The sequence below is a fragment of the Oncorhynchus kisutch genome, unplaced genomic scaffold (assembly GCF_002021735.2).
Source record: "Oncorhynchus kisutch isolate 150728-3 unplaced genomic scaffold, Okis_V2 Okis09a-Okis19a_hom, whole genome shotgun sequence".
Lineage (NCBI taxonomy): Eukaryota > Metazoa > Chordata > Actinopteri > Salmoniformes > Salmonidae > Oncorhynchus > Oncorhynchus kisutch.
This window is the reverse complement of record NW_022261985.1, coordinates 16,570,248-16,587,280: the sequence shown is the minus strand read 5'-3', so window position 1 is coordinate 16,587,280 and position 17,033 is coordinate 16,570,248. Positions and strand designations below refer to the sequence as shown.

The following is a 17,033-nucleotide window of genomic DNA, read 5'->3' as shown; positions in this document are numbered from 1 at the left end:
GATGCTATTGTTGCTAGGCACTGGATGCTATTGTTGCTAGGCACTGGATTCTATTGTTGCTAGGCACTGGATGCTATTGTTGCTAGGCACTGGATGCTATTGTTGCTAGTGACTACGTATTGATACAGTTCCCGTCTCAGACGGCCCCACCGACCCTCTTCTCTCTCTCTACTCCTCCTGTATATCCCTGACCCTCTTCTCTCTCTCTCCACCCCTCCTGTATATCCCTGACCCTCTTCTCTCTCTCTCCACCCCTCCTGTATAACCCTGACCCTCTTCTCTCTCTCTCCACCCCTCCTGTAAGCCCTGACCCTCTTCTCTCTCTCTCTCCACCCCTCCTGTAAGCCCTGACCCTCTTCTCTCTCTCTCTCCATCCCTCCTGTATATCCCTGACCCTCTTCTCTCTCTCTCCATCCCTCCTGTATATCCCTGACCCTCTTCTCTCTCTCTCCATCCCTCCTGTATATCCCTGACCTTCTCTCTCTCTCTCCATCCCTCCTGTATATCCCTGACCTTCTCTCTCTCTCTCCATCCCTCCTGTATATCCCTGACCCTCTCTCTCTCTCCACCCTTCTGTATATCCCTGACCCTCTCTCTCTCTCCACCCTCCTGTATAACCCTGACCCTCTCTCTCTCTCCACCCTCCTGTATAACCCTGACCCTCTCTCTCTCTCTCGCTCTCTCTCCACCCCTCGTGTATAACCCTGACCCTCTTCTCTCTCTCTCTCCACCCTCCTGTATATCCCTGACCCTCTCTCTCTCTCCACCCTCCTGTATATCCCTGACCCTCTCTCTCTCTCCACCCCTCCTGTGGTGTTATCGTGTCCCCACTCAGCCCCCTCCTGTGGTGTTATCGTCTCCTCTCTCACCCCCCTCCAGGTCCCACACAGCTCCTCCTCCTGGCCCGGCGGACTGACCTGCGCCGCATCTCCCTGGATACGCCCGATTTCACTGACATCATCCTCCCGACGGACGACATCCGCCACGCCATCGCCATCGACTATGACCCGGTGGACGGACACATCTATTGGACGGACGACGACGTCCGGGCCATCAGGAGGTCCTACCTGGACGGCTCTGACGCTCAGTTCATTGTCACCTCACAGGTCAGTCATCCTAACCTCAGGTCACTAACAGCTGGGCCAGATAGTTACTACATTTGGTAACAGCAGCAGAGGTCACTAACAGCTGGGCCAGATAGTTACTACATTTGGTAACAGCAGCAGAGGTCACTAACAGCTGGGCCAGATGGTTACTACATTTGGTAACAGCAGCAGAGGTCACTAACAGCTGGGCCAGATGGTTACTACATTTGGTAACAGCAGCAGAGGTCACTAACAGCTGGGCCAGATGGTTACTACATTTGGTAACAGCAGCAGAGGTCACTAACAGCTGGGCCAGATGGTTACTACATTTGGTAACAGCAGAGGTCACTAACAGCTGGGCCAGATGGTTGCTACATTTGGTAATAGCAGCAGAGGTCACTAACAGCTGGGCCAGATAGTTACTACATTTGGTAACAGCAGCAGAGGTCACTAACAGCTGGGCCAGATAGTTACTACATTTGGTAACAGCAGCAGAGGTCACTAACAGCTGGGCCAGATAGTTACTACATTTGGTAACAGCAGCAGAGGTCACTAACAGCTGGGCCAGATAGTTACTACATTTGGTAACAGCAGCAGAGGTCACTAACAGCTGGGCCAGATAGTTACTACATTTGGTAACAGCAGCAGAGGTCACTAACAGCTGGGCCAGATAGTTACTACATTTGGTAACAGCAGAGGTCACTAACAGCTGGGCCAGATAGATACTACATTTGGTAACAGCAGCAGAGGTCACTAACAGCTGGGCCAGATAGATACTACATTTGGTAACAGCAGCAGAGGTCACTAACAGCTGGGCCAGATAGATACTTCTCTGCAGAGCTGCCTCCAGAACGACGCTAACAGCTGGGCCAGATACTTCTCTGCAGAGCTGCCTCCAGAACGACGCTAACAGCTGGGCCAGATACTTCTCTGCAGAGCTGCCTCCAGAACGACGCTAACCTGATCTTCTCTCTTAGGTGAACCATCCTGACGGCATCGCTGTGGACTGGATCGCCCGGAACCTGTACTGGACGGACACGGGAACGGACCGCATCGAGGTGACACGCCTCAACGGAACCATGAGGAAGATCCTGATATCAGAGGACCTGGACGAGCCACGAGCCATCGTACTGGATCCTGTCGCTGGGTAACTGCTGTCTCTATACTGATCCTGTCGCTGGGTAACTGCTGTCTCTATACTATCCCTGAACCAGGGCTCTTAATGGATCCTGTCGCTGGGTAACTGCTGTCTCTATACTAACCCTGAACCATCATACTGGATCCTGTCGCTGGGTAACTGCTGTCTCTATACTAACCCTGAACCAGGGCTCTTAATGGATCCTGTCGCTGGGTAACTGCTGTCTCTATACTAACCCTGAACCAGGGCTCTTAATGGATCCTGTCGCTGGGTAACTGCTGTCTCTATACTGACACTGAACCATCGTACTGGATCCTGTCGCTGGGTAACTGCTGTCTCTATACTAACCCTGAACCAGGGCTCTTAATGGATCCTGTCGCTGGGTAACTGCTGTCTCTATACTAACCCTGAACCAGGGCTCTTAATGGATCCTGTCGCTGGCTCATCTGCCCCGAGCTCCATCATTAACCCCAACCTGATGACTCATATCTGTCCTGAGCTCCATCATTAACCCCAACCTGATGACTCATATCTGTCCTGAGCTCCATCATTAACCCCAACCTGATGACTCATATCTGTCCTGAGCTCCATCATTAACCCCAACCTGATGACTCATATCTGTCCTGAGCTCCATCATTAACCCCAACCTGATGACTCATATCTGTCCTGAGCTCCATCATTAACCCCAACCTGATGACTCATATCTGTCCTGAGCTCCATCATTAACCCCAACCTGATGACTCATATCTGTCCTGAGCTACATCATTAACCCCAACCTGATGACTCATATCTGTCCTGAGCTCCATCATTAACCCCAACCTGATGACTCATATCTGTCCTGAGCTCCATCATTAACCCCAACCTGATGACTCATATCTGTCCTGAGCTCCATCATTAACCCCAACCTGATGACTCATATCTGTCCTGAGCTCCATCATTAACCCCAACCTGATGACTCATATCTGTCCTGAGCTCCATCATTAACCCCAACCTGATGACTCATATCTGTCCTGAGCTCCATCATTAACCCCAACCTGATGACTCATATCTGTCCTGGCATCGCTCTATTTCTGTTCTTCTCTTTTTACATCATACATGTTAGGCTGTAATCTGAGCTCTCCCCTCTCTCTGGTAGGGCTCTCCCCCCTCTCTCTGGTAGGGCTCTCTCTGGTAGGGCTCTCTCTGGTAGGGCTCTCTCTGGTAGGGCTCTCTCTGGTAGGGCTCTCTCTGGTAGGGCTCTCTCTGGTAGGGCTCTCTCCCCTCTCTCTGGTAGGGCTCTCTCCCCTCTCTCTGGTAGGGCTCTCCCCTCTCTCTGGTAGGGCTCTCCCCCTCTCTCTGGTAGGGCTCTCTCTGGTAGGGCTCTCCCCTCTCTCTGGTAGGGCTCTCTCCCCTCTCTCTGGTAGGGCTCTCTCTGGTAGGGCTCTCTCTGGTAGGGCTCTCTCTGGTAGGGCTCTCTCTGGTAGGGCTCTCTCTGGTAGGGCTCTCTCTGGTAGGGCTCTCTCTGGTAGGGCTCTCTCTGGTAGGGCTCTCTCTGGTAGGGCTCTCTCTGGTAGGGCTCTCTCTGGTAGGGCTCTCTCTGGTAGGGCTCTCTCTGGTAGGGCTCTCTCTGTAGGGCTCTCTCTGGTAGGGCTCTCTCTGGTAGGGCTCTCTCTGGTAGGGCTCTCTCTGGTAGGGCTCTCTCTGGTAGGGCTCTCTCTGGTAGGGCTCTCTCTGGTAGGGCTCTCTCTGGTAGGGCTCTCTCTGGTAGGGCTCTCTCTGGTAGGGCTCTCTCCCCTCTCTCTGGTAGGGCTCTCTCCCCTCTCTCTGGTAGGGCTCTCCCCCCTCTCTCTGGTAGGGCTCTCCCCCCTCTCTCTGGTAGGGCTCTCTCCCCTCTCTCTGGTAGGGCTCTCTCCCCTCTCTCTGGTAGGGCTCTCTCCCCTCTCTCTGGTAGGGCTCTCTCCCCTCTCTCTGGTAGGGCTCTCTCCCCTCTCTCTGGTAGGGCTCTCTCCCCTCTCTCTGGTAGGGCTCTCTCCCCTCTCTCTGGTAGGGCTCTCTCCCCTCTCTCTGGTAGGGCTCTCTCCCCTCTCTCTGGTAGGGCTCTCTCCCCTCTCTCTGGTAGGGCTCTCTCCCCTCTCTCTGGTAGGCTCATGCTGTTCCCTCTCTGGTGGTTTCAGATACATGTACTGGACAGACTGGGGCGAGGTTCCTAAGATTGAGCGTGCCGACCTGGACGGGACGGAGAGGCTAGTGATGGTCAACACCTCCCTGGGCTGGCCCAATGGTCTGGCGCTGGACTACACAGACCGGATGATCTACTGGGGCGACGCCAAGACGGACAAGATAGAGGTATTTCACTTAGTCTACTTTCTATAGGATGGATGGATGAGTGTTTCAGAATGTCTTCCTATCGGCATGTTCAGCCCTCTGCCGTGTTGGCATGTTCAGCCCTCTGCCGTGTTGGCATGTTCAGCCCTCTGCCGTGTTGGCATGTTCAGCCCTCTGCCGCGTTGGCATGTTCAGCCCTCTGCCGCGTTGGCATGTTCAGCCCTCTGCCGCGTTGGCATGTTCAGCCCTCTGCCGCGTTGGCATGTTCAGCCCTCTGCCGTGTTGGCATGTTCAGCCCTCTGCCGTGTTGGCATGTTCAGCCCTCTGCCGTGTTGGCATGTTCAGCCCTCTGCCGTGTTGGCATGTTCAGCCCTCTGCCGTGTTGGCATGTTCAGCCCTCTGCCGTGTTGGCATGTTCAGCCCTCTGCCGTGTTGGCATGTTCAGCCCTCTGCCGTGTTGGCATGTTCAGCCCTCTGCCGTGTTGGCATGTTCAGCCCTCTGCCGTGTTGGCATGTTCAGCCCTCTGCCGTGTTGGCATGTTCAGCCCTCTGCCGTGTTGGCATGTTCAGCCCTCTGCCGTGTTGGCATGTTCAGCCCTCTGCCGTGTTGGCATGTTCAGCCCTCTGCCGTGTTGGCATGTTCAGCCCTCTGCCGTGTTGGCATGTTCAGCCCTCTGCCGTGTTGGCATGTTCCATCGGCTGCCGTGTTGGCATGTTCCATCGGCTGCCGTGTTGGCATGTTCCATCGGCTGCCTGACACACACACACTTCCCCTAGCAGCATCACAGGACCCTCTACCACTATGAACAGCCTGACACACACACACTTCCCCTAGCAGCATCACAGGACCCTCTACCACTATGAACAGCCTGACACACACACTTCCCCTAGCAGCATCACAGGACCCTCTACCACTATGAACAGCCTGACACACACACTTCCCCTAGCAGCATCACAGGACCCTCTACCACTATGAACAGCCTGACACACACACACACTTCCCCTAGCAGCATCACAGGACCCTCTACCACTATGAACAGCCTGACACACACACTTCCCCTAGCAGCATCACAGGACCCTCTACCACTATGAACAGCCTGACACACACACACTTCCCCTAGCAGCATCACAGGACCCTCTACCACTATGAACAGCCTGACACACACACTTCCCCTAGCAGCATCACAGGACCCTCTACCACTATGAACAGCCTGACACACACACTTCCCCTAGCAGCATCACAGGACCCTCTACCACTATGAACAGCCTGACACACACACACTTCCCCTAGCAGCATCACAGGACCCTCTACCACTATGAACAGCCTGACACACACACTTCCCCTAGCAGCATCACAGGACCCTCTACCACTATGAACAGCCTGACACACACACTTCCCCTAGCAGCATCACAGGACCCTCTACCACTATGAACAGCCTGACACACACACTTCCCCTAGCAGCATCACAGGACCCTCTACCGCTATGAACAGCCTGACACACACACTTCCCCTAGCAGCATCACAGGACCCTCTACCGCTATGAACAGCCTGACACACACACTTCCCCTAGCAGCATCACAGGACCCTCTACCGCTATGAACAGCCTGACACACACACTTCCCCTAGCAGCATCACAGGACCCTCTACCGCTATGAACAGCCTGACACACACACTTCCCCTAGCAGCATCACAGGACCCTCTACCGCTATGAACAGCCTGACACACACACTTCCCCTAGCAGCATCACAGGACCCTCTACCGCTATGAACAGCCTGACACACACACTTCCCCTAGCAGCATCACAGGACCCTCTACCACTATGAACAGCCTGACACACACACTTCCCCTAGCAGCATCACAGGACCCTCTACCACTATGAACAGCCTGACACACACTTCCCCTAGCAGCAACGTAGTCTTTGGTGGACTGGTTCTGAAGGGCATTGGAAGTGTTTTGGCTCATCGTAGTCTCTGGTGGACTGGTTCTGAAGGGCATTGGAAGTGTTCTGGCTCATCGTAGTCTCTGGTGGACCGGTTCTGAAGGGCATTGGAAGTGTTTTGGCTCAACGTAGTCTCTGGTGGACCGGTTCTGGAGGGCATTGGATGCGTTCCTGCTCATCGTTGTCTCTGGGGGACCGGTTCTGAAGGGCATTGGATGCATTCCTGCTCATCGTTGTCTCTGGGGGACCGGTTCTGAAGGGCATTGGATGCATTCCTGCTCATCGTTGTCTCTGGGGGACCGGTTCTGAAGGCCTGTTTGCTGTGGCACCATAGATTCTCCTTAGAAGCTGCTACCAAGTTGGTAACATAGAAACATTGCTTCATAGAAACTCAGACTCTCCATGATGAGTTTCTCCTTGAAAACATCTTGCTCTTGTAAACATTTAAGACTATTCTACATCATGGCCAGCTGGATCAGCCCAGAGCCCAGGCAGCAGTGAGGTCCTCCTATGAGGACTAGTCTACATCATGGCCAGCTGGATCAGTACCTCATCCCAGAGCCCAGGCATCAGTGAGGTCCTCCTATGAGGTCTAGTCTACATCATGGCCAGCTGGATCAGTACCTCATCCCAGAGCCCAGGCATCAGTGAGGTCCTCCTATGAGGACTAGTCTACATCATAGCCAGCTGGATCAGTACCTCATCCCAGAGCCCAGGCATCAGTGAGGTCCTCCTATGAGGTCTAGTCTACATCATGGCCAGATGGGTCAGTACCTCAGCCCAGGCAGCAGTGAGGTCCTCCTATGAGGTCTAGTCTACATCATGGCCAGATGGGTCAGTACCTCAGCCCAGGCAGCAGTGAGGTCCTCCTATGAGGTCTAGTCTACATCATGGCCAGCTGGATCAGTACCTCAGCCCAGAGCCCAGGCAGCAGTGAGGTCTAGTCTACATCATGGCCAGCTGGATCAGTACCTCAGTCCAGAGCCCAGGCACCAGTGAGGTCCTCCTATGAGGACTAGTCTACATCATGGCCATATGGGTCAGTACCTCAGCCCAGGCAGCAGTGAGGTCCTCCTATGAGGTCTAGTCTACATCATGGCCAGCTGGATCAGTACCTCAGTCCAGAGCCCAGGCACCAGTGAGGTCCTCCTATGAGGACTAGTCTACATCATGGCCAGCTGGATCCCCCTCATAAACCCAATCGTAAAATTTCTGCACTTTTCGGGGTGTTGACAGCTGAGCCACCGTGGAAATTAGCCTTCGTGACTGGTGGTGTTGGGTACAGATGTAATGCAGGGAGGGGTCGATGTGAGTCCTACTTTTTTACATTTCTCTCCACGGGGCTCTAACTTCCATATGGAAACGACTAGTTTCAAAGCAATCCTTTGTTTTCTACAGTTGGCATCCTCACACAGTATATCATCATGGTGCAATATGTTCCAACACATCGGCTAGTGTTTGTTGGTTTTAATCTGGGGGGCAACTGCCCCCCCCCCCCCCCCCCCCCCCCCAGGTGGTAGCCTGGGTTCTGGGTCTGCTAGGTTGGTTGGTGGTGGTAGCCTGGGTTCTGGGTCTGTTAGGTTGGTTGGTGGTGGTAGCCTGGGTTCTGGGTCTGCTAGGTTGGTTGGTGGTGGTAGCCTGGGTTCTGGGTCTGCTGGTGGTGGTAGCCTGGGTGCTGGTGGTGGTAGCCTGGGTTCTGGCTCTGTTAGGTTGGTTGGTGGTGGCAGCCTGGGTTCTGGGTCTGCTAGGTTGGTTGGCAATGGTAGCCTGGGTTCTGGCTCTGCTCCAGAACAAGGTTTTGATCTAGAACAAGGTTTTTGCGGGCCAGAGCCACATCTGGTTCTGATTTGCTGCCTCCCCTCCAGCTGCGGGTTCCCCTCTTTTAGAATAGCCCCACACCCCACTGTGGACACACACGTTTGTTTTACTATCCTTGTGAGGACCAATATGATTCCCATTCTAAATCATTAGGCCACCTCACTGATAAAGGACACTGAGTGTAAAACACATCAGGATCACCTTCCTAACATCTGATCCTCCACAGCCTCAATGAGAAAGGGTTCCATAGGGACGCTGGCCCATGTTGAACTCCAATGCTTCCCACCGTTGTGTGAAGTTGGCAGGAAGTGGATCTCTATTCCGACGAGCTCATCCCACAGATGCTCAGTTAGATTGAGATCTGGTGACTGGGCAGTAAGCTGAATTCACGGTCCTGTTGGTGGAACCGTTCCTGGGGACAATCCTGGCCTTGTGGCATTATCCTGGCCTTGTGGCATTATCCTGGCCTTGTGGCATTATCCTGGCCTTGTGGCATTATCCTGGCCTTGTGGCATTATCCTGGCCTTGTGGCATTATCCTGGCCTTGTGGCATTATCCTGGCCTTGTGGCATTATCCTGCTGATAAGCGTATTCATTCCACTTGACTTGTACATTTTTGTCCAGCCTGAATTCAAAATGAATTAAATCGAATCAAAATCTCACTCATCTACACACAACCCCATAATGACAAAGTGAAAACAGGTTTTTAGGATCTTTAGCAAATTTATTCAAAATGAAATACAGAAATATCTCATTTACACAAGTATTCACACCCCAAGTATTCACACCCCTGAGTCAATACATGTTAGACTCGTATTTGTCAGTGATTACAGCTGTGAGTCTTTTGAGGTCTCGAGAAGCTCTTGGCCCTTGTCAAACAGAGAAATGCTCTGTCAGGGTGCCTGCTGATGGGCCCTTGTCAAACAGAGAAATGCTCTGTCAGGGTGCCTGCTGATGGGCCCTTGTCAAACAGAGAAATGCTCTGTCAGGGTGCCTGCTGATGGGCCCTTGTCAAACAGAGAAATGCTCTGTCAGGGTGCCTGCTGATGGGCCCTTGTCAATCAGAGAAATGCTCTGTCGGGGTGCCTGCTGATGGGCCCTTGTCAAACAGAGAAATGCTCTGTCAGGGTGCCTGCTGATGGGCCCTTGTCAAACAGAGAAATGCTCTGTCAGGGTGCCTGCTGATGGGCCCTTGTCAAACAGAGAAATGCTCTGTCAGGATGCCTGCTGATGGGCCCTTGTCAAACAGAGAAATGCTCTGTCAGGGTGCCTGCTGATGGGCCCTTGTCAAACAGAGAAATGCTCTGTCGGGGTGCCTGCTGATGGGCCCTTGTCAAACAGAGAAATGCTCTGTCAGGATGCCTGCTGATGGGCCCTTGTCAAACAGAGAAATGCTCTGTCAGGGTGCCTGCTGATGGGCCCTTGTCAAACAGAGAAATGCTCTGTCGGGGTGCCTGCTGATGTCAAAGGTGCTGCACTATAAAGTCAGTCTGTCTGCATGAGTCTCCACCTTCTGTTCCTCCAGTCTGTCTGCATGAGTCTCCACCTTCTGTTCCTCCAGTCTGTCTGCATGAGTCTCCACCTTCTGTTCCTCCAGTCTGTCTGCATGAGTCTCCACCTTCTGTTCCTCCAGTCTGTCTGCATGAGTCTCCACCTTCTGTTCCTCCAGTCTGTCTGCATGAGTCTCCACCTTCTGTTCCTCCAGTCTGTCTGCATGAGTCTCCACCTTCTGTTCCTCCAGTCTGTCTGCATGAGTCTCCACCTTCTGTTCCTCCAGTTTGTTAGTCTGTCTGTCAGTCTGTCTGCTTGAGTCATGCTACTGGAACAGGCGTTGTGTAGAGAATAGTGGAAAAGGCCCAATTTCTTCTGTAGCCCGGGGGGGGTCTCTTCAGTAGGAGGGAGGCCCGGGGGGAGTCTCTTCAGTAGGAGGGAGCTGTTCACTGGTTTATCCTCTGACTCTCTCTCTCCTTCTCTGTCCCCCCTTCTCTCTGTCTCTCCCCCCTTCTCTCTGTCTCTCCCCCCTTCTCTCTGTCTCTCCCCCAGGTGATGTGTATGGACGGTTCAGGCAGGAGGATCCTGGTAGAAGATAAGCTACCTCACATCTTTGGCTTCACTCTGCTGGGGGACTATGTGTACTGGACAGACTGGCAGAGACGCAGCATCGAGAGGGTTCACAAACACACCACGGAGAGAGAGTTCATCATAGACCAGCTACCAGACCTGATGGGGCTCAAAGCTACATATGTACACCAGACCTTCGGTAGGTAACACAGCCTGACCCCTGACCCCATGGGGCTCAAAGCTACATATGTACACCAGACCTTCGGTAGGTAGCACAGCCTGAACCTGACCCCTGACCTCACAGGGCACAAAGCTACATATGTACACAAGACCTTCGGTAGGTAGCACAGCCTGAACCTGACCCCTGACCTCACAGGGCTCAAAGCTACATATGTACACAAGACCTTCGGTAGGTAACACAGCCTGACCCCTGACCTCACAGGGCTCAAAGCTACATATGTACACCAGACCTTCGGTAGGTAACACAGCCTGAACCTGACCCCATGGGGCTCAAAGCTACATATGTACACCAGACCTTCGGTAGGTAACACAGCCTGAACCTGACCCCATGGGGCTCAAAGCTACATATGTACACCAGACCTTCGGTAGGTAACACAGCCTGAACCTGATCCCTGACCCCATGGGGCTCAAAGCTACCAATGTACACCAGACCTTCGGTAGGTAGCACAGCCTGAACCTGACCCCATGGGGCTCAAAGCTACATATGTACACCAGACCTTCGGTAGGTAACACAGCCTGAACCTGACCCCATGGGGCTCAAAGCTACATATGTACACCAGACCTTCGGTAGGTAGCACAGCCTGACCCCTGACCCCATGGGGCTCAAAGCTACATATGTACACCAGACCTTTGGTAGGTAACACAGCCTGAACCTGACCCCATGGGGCTCAAAGCTACATATGTACACCAGACCTTCGGTAGGTAACACAGCCTGAACCTGACCCCATGGGGCTCAAAGCTACATATGTACACCAGACCTTCGGTAGGTAACACAGCCTGAACCTGATCCCTGACCCCATGGGGCTCAAAGCTACCAATGTACACCAGACCTTCGGTAGGTAGCACAGCCTGAACCTGACCCCATGGGGCTCAAAGCTACATATGTACACCAGACCTTCGGTAGGTAACACAGCCTGAACCTGACCCCATGGGGCTCAAAGCTACATATGTACACCAGACCTTCGGTAGGTAGCACAGCCTGACCCCTGACCCCATGGGGCTCAAAGCTACATATGTACACCAGACCTTTGGTAGGTAACACAGCCTGAACCTGACCCCATGGGGCTCAAAGCTACATATGTACACCAGACCTTCGGTAGGTAGCACAGCCTGACCCCTGACCCCATGGGGCTCAAAGCTACATATGTACACCAGACCTTCGGTAGGTAACACAGCCTGACCCCTGACCCCATGGGGCTCAAAGCTACATATGTACACCAGACCTTCGGTAGGTAGCACAGCCTGAACCTGACCCCTGACCTCACGGGGCTCAAAGCTACATATGTACACCAGACCTTTGGTAGGTAGCACAGCCTGAACCTGACCCCATGGGGCTCAAAGCTACATATGTACACAAGACCTTCGGTAAGTAACACAGCCTGACCCCTGACCTCACGGTGCTCAGTGCTACCAAACTCCACTCTGTATTTGGACAGGGAAGCCACAGTTTTACATCAGGCTCTGTTCTCCACTCTGTGTATTTGGACAGGGAAGCCACAGTTTCAGTCTCTGTTCTCCACTCTGTGTATTTGGACAGGGAAGCCACAGTTTCAGTCTCTGTTCTCCACTCTGTGTATTTGGACAGGGAAGCCACAGTTTCGGTCTCTGTTCTCCACTCTGTGTATTTGGACAGGGAAGCCACAGTTTCGGTCTCTGTTCTCCACTCTGTGTATTTGGACAGGGAAGCCACAGTTTCGGTCTCTGTTCTCCACTCTGTGTATTTGGACAGGGAAGCCACAGTTTCGGTCTCTGTTCTCCACTCTGTGTATTTGGACAGGGAAGCCACAGTTTCGGTCTCTGTTCTCCACTCTGTGTATTTGGACAGGGAAGCCACAGTTTCGGTCTCTGTTCTCCACTCTGTGTATTTGGACAGGGAAGCCACAGTTTCGGTCTCTGTTCTCCACTCTGTGTATTTGGACAGGGAAGCCACAGTTTCGGTCTCTGTTCTCCACTCTGTGTATTTGGACAGGGAAGCCACAGTTTCGGTCTCTGTTCTCCACTCTGTGTATTTGGACAGGGAAGCCACAGTTTCGGTCTCTGTTCTCCACTCTGTGTATTTGGACAGGGAAGCCACAGTTTCGGTCTCTGTTCTCCACTCTGTGTATTTGGACAGGGAAGCCACAGTTTCGGTCTCTGTTCTCCACTCTGTGTATTTGGACAGGGAAGCCACAGTTTCGGTCTCTGTTCTCCACTCTGTGTATTTGGACAGGGAAGCCACAGTTTCGGTCTCTGTTCTCCACTCTGTGAAGACGTCATAGGTATTAAGGCAGATTCATCTATAGTGTTTATTAGTAGTTAAACATTAGGTTTCTGGTCCCATATTCATATCAGACTGATTCCATCCAGCTTGTGACTCTACAAACTGGATGGCTGCATTTTGCAGTTAGTTTTGGTCGGCGTCAGACTGTCGGTGGTAGACTTAACTAAACAGGGATATTTCATCAGTTCACCTCAGCTAATGCTTCAGACTGTCGGTGGTAGACTTAACTAAAACAGGGATAATTCATCAGTTCACCTCAGCTAATGCTTCAGACTGTCGGTGGTAGACTTAACTAAACAGGGATATTTCATCAGTTCACCTCAGCTAATGCTTCAGACTGTCTGTGGTAGACTTAACTAAACAGGGATATTTCATCAGTTCACCTCAGCTAATGCTTCAGACTGTCAGACTTAACTAAAACAGGGATATTTCATCAGTTCACCTCAGCTAATGCTTCAGACGGTACATTCAGACTGTCGGATTCTCCTGCTCATCTCTTCTGCCCCTGAGATGGTGATTAACACAGACAGAGAATAAACTTTATATCCTCCCCTCTCCTCCTACTGCCTCCCCCTCTTCTCCTCTCTCCTCCTACTGCCTCCCCCTCTTCTCCTCTCTCCTCCTACTGCCTCCCCCTCTTCTCCTCTCTCCTCCTACTGCCTCCCCCTCTTCTCCTCCTACTGCCTCCCCCTCTTCTCCTCCTACTGCCTCCCCCTCTTCTCCTCCTACTGCCTCCCCCTCTTCTCCTCTCTCCTCCTACTGCCTCCCCCTCTTCTCCTCTCTCCTCCTACTGCCTCCCCCCCTTCTCCTCTCTCCCCTTCTCCTCTCTCCTTCTACTGCCTCCCCCTCTTCCCCCCTCTCTCCCCATCTCCTCCTACTGCCTCCCCCTCTTCTCCTCCTACTGCCTCCCCCCCTTCTCCTCCTACTGCCTCCCCCCCATCTCCTCCTACTGCCTCCCCCTCTTCTCCTCCTACTGCCTCCCCCCCCTTCTCCTCTCTCCTTCTACTGCCTCCACCTCCTCTCTCCCCCTCTCCTCCTACTGCCTCCCCCTCTTCTCCTCTCTCCCCCTCTCCTCCTCTCTCTCCCCCTCTTCCCCTCCTCTCTCCCCTTCTCCTCTCTCTCCCCCTCTTCTCCTCCTACTACCTCCCCCTCTTCTCCTCTCTCTCCTCCTCTCCTCCTACTGCCTCCCCCTCTCCTCCTCTCCCAGGTACCAACCTGTGTGCGGAGGCTAATGGTGGGTGTAGCCACCTATGCCTGTATAAGCCGGTGGGCGTCCAGTGTGCCTGTCCCATTGGTCTAGAGCTGATAGCTGACCTGTCCACCTGCATCGTACCAGAAGCCTTCCTCCTCTTCTCCCGACACACAGACATCAGACGCATCTCCTTGGAAACAAACAACAACAACGTGGCCATCCCGCTGACCGGGGTTAAAGAGGCGTCTGCACTGGACTTCGACATCACCGACAACCGTATCTACTGGACAGATATCACATTGAAGGTAAGGAGGGAGGTGTCTCTCTCTGGCTCGGAGCCATCAGTTTGACGAAGCAGGCTGATAAAGCCCAGATTACCTTCAGTCCAATAGTAACGTCTCTCTGTCTCTCTGTCTCTCTGTCTCTCTGTCTCTGTCTCTCTGTCTCTCTCTGTCTCTCTCTGTCTCTCTCTGTCTCTCTCTGTCTCTCTGTCTCTCTGTCTCTCTGTCTCTGTCTCTCTCCCCTCTCCCTCTCTCCTCTCTGTCTCCCTCTCTTCTGTCTCTCTGTCTCCCTCTCTTCTGTCTCTCTGTCTCTCTGTCTCTCTGTCTCTCTGTCTCTCTGTCTCTCTGTCTCTCTGTCTCTCTGTCTCTCTGTCTCTCTGTCTCTCTGTCTCTCTGTCTCTCTGTCTCTCTGTCTCTCTGTCTCTCTGTCTCTCTGTCTCTCTGTCTCTCTGTCTCTGTCCCTCTGTCCCTCTGTCTCTCTGTCTCTGTCTCTCTCCCCTCTCCCTCTCTCCTCTCTGTCTCCCTCTCTTCTGTCTCTCTGTCTCTCTGTCTCTCTGTCTCTCTGTCTCTCTGTCTCTCCCTCTCTTCCTCTTCCTCTCTTCCTCTCTGTCTCTCTCCCCTCTCCCTCTCTCCTCTCTCCTGTCTCCCTCTCTTCTGTCTCTCTGTCTCCCTCTCTTCTGTCTCTTCTGTCTCTTCTGTCTCTCTGTCTCTCTGTCTCTCTGTCCCTGTCTCTGTCTCTCTCCCCTCTCCCTCTCTCCTCTCTGTCTCCCTCTCTTCTGTCTCTCTGTCTCTCTGTCTCTCTGTCTCTCCCTCTCTTCCTCTTCCTCTCTTCCTCTCTGTCTCTCTCCCCTCTCCCTCTCTCCTCTCTCCTGTCTCCCTCTCTTCTGTCTCTCTGTCTCCCTCTCTTCTGTCTCTTCTGTCTCTTCTGTCTCTCTGTCTCTTCTGTCTCTCTGTCTCTCTGTCTCTCTGTCTCTCTGTCTCTCTGTCTCTCTGCCTCTCTGCCTCTCTTCCTCTCTTCCTTTCCTCTCTTCCTCTCCTCTCCTCGCTCCTCTCCTCGCTCCTCTCCTCGCTCCTCTCCTCGCTCCTCTCCTCGCTCCTCTCCTCGCTCCTCTCCTCGCTCCTCTCCTCGCTCCTCTCCTCGCTCCTCTCCTCTCCTATCTCCTATCCCCCTCTCTCCCTCTCTCCCTCTCTCCAGACAATCAGTCGTGCGTTTATGAACGGCAGCGCTCTGGAACACGTGGTGGAGTTTGGCCTGGACTACCCAGAAGGCATGGCGGTGGACTGGTTGGGGAAGAATCTGTACTGGGCCGACACGGGGACCAATCGTATTGAGGTGGCCAAGCTGGATGGACAGCACAGACAGGTCCTAGTCTGGAAGGATCTGGACAGCCCTCGAGCCCTGGCACTGGACCCTGCTGAGGGGTAGGTACTGACTCACCCTGCTGAGGGGTAGGTACTGACTCACCCTGCTGAGGGGTAGGTACTGACTCACCCTGCTGAGGGGTAGGTACTGACTCACCCTGCTGAGGGGTAGGTACTGACTGCATTGTCGGAACTAGAAGCACAAGCATTTCGCTACACTCGCATTAACATCTGCTAACCATGTGTATGTGACAAATTAAATTCGATTTTGATTTGACTCACCCTGCTGAGGGGTAGGCTGACAGCTAGCTGACAGCTAGCTAGCTAGCTAGCTAATGTAATGACTGGTTCAGGCTAACAGCTAGCTAATGTAATGACTGGTTCAGGCTAACAGCTAGCTAGCAAGCCAATGTAATGACTGGTTCAGGCTAACAGCTAGCTAGCTAGCTAATGTAATGACTGGTTCAGGCTAACAGCTAGCTAGCTAGCTAATGTAATGACTGGTTCAGGCTAACAGCTAGCTAGCTAGCTAATGTAATGACTAGTTCAGGCTAACAGCTAGCTAATGTAATGACTGGTTCAGGCTAACAGCTAGCTAGTGTAATGACTGGGTCAGGCTAACAGCTAGCTAGTGTAATGACTGGGTCAGGCTAACAGCTAGCTAGTGTAATGACTGCGTCAGGCTAACAGCTAGCTAGTGTAATGACTGGGTCAGGCTAACAGCTAGCTAGTGTAATGACTGGGTCAGGCTAACAGCTAGCTAGTGTAATGACTGGGTCAGGCTAACAGCTAGCTAGTGTAATGACTGGGTCAGGCTAACAGCTAGCTAGTGTAATGACTGGGTCAGGCTAACAGCTAGCTAGTGTAATGACTGGGTCAGGCTAACAGCTAGCTAGTGTAATGACTGGGTCAGGCTAACAGCTAGCTAGTGTAATGACTGGTTCAGTCTAACAGCTAGCTAGTGTAATGACTGGTTCAGTCTAACAGCTAGCTAGTGATGGACACGTTTCTGTGTACATAATGAAAGGTGCTGCTCCAAGCTCCTTAGCTGGATGGCACATTGTGTGACTAAGACCTCCTCTGCAAAACGTTCAAATGAATTACACATTTCTTGATGGAAGTTCACTCTACAACGTGGTCAGATTAAGTAAAGAAAATGCGACCTATATAGTTGCTAGGTAACGCGCTAAAGATTCACGGGAAGAATCCTATGCCAAGGGAGACCAAGTTGGCATAGGATGCCCACTCGATCGAGGCTTCCAACCGGGGCAGTAGAGCCCTCTGACTGGATAACTGTGTTCTGTCTGAGATTCAGTCTAATCTGGGTTTTAGCTCTCTGATTGGATAACGGT

At 52.8% G+C, this 17,033-nt stretch overlaps 1 protein-coding gene across 2 annotated transcripts in view; it reads left to right on the top strand.

Moving 5' to 3' along the window:
• LOC109886112 (low-density lipoprotein receptor-related protein 6) overlaps positions 1-17,033 on the top strand; it is a 74,184-nt gene that overhangs the window by 28,539 nt on the left and 28,612 nt on the right. The window contains exons 6-11 of one of the 2 annotated variants that reach the window (XM_031815204.1): positions 880-1,106; positions 2,063-2,232; positions 4,377-4,548; positions 10,329-10,545; positions 14,054-14,343; positions 15,515-15,741. In XM_031815204.1, the coding sequence (XP_031671064.1) occupies positions 880-1,106; positions 2,063-2,232; positions 4,377-4,548; positions 10,329-10,545; positions 14,054-14,343; positions 15,515-15,741 (1,303 nt within the window). Of the gene's footprint in view, positions 1-879; positions 1,107-2,062; positions 2,233-4,376; positions 4,549-10,328; positions 10,546-11,758; positions 11,815-14,053; positions 14,344-15,514; positions 15,742-17,033 lie in introns of those variants that run through there. The other variant, XM_031815205.1, reaches the window with a different exon arrangement.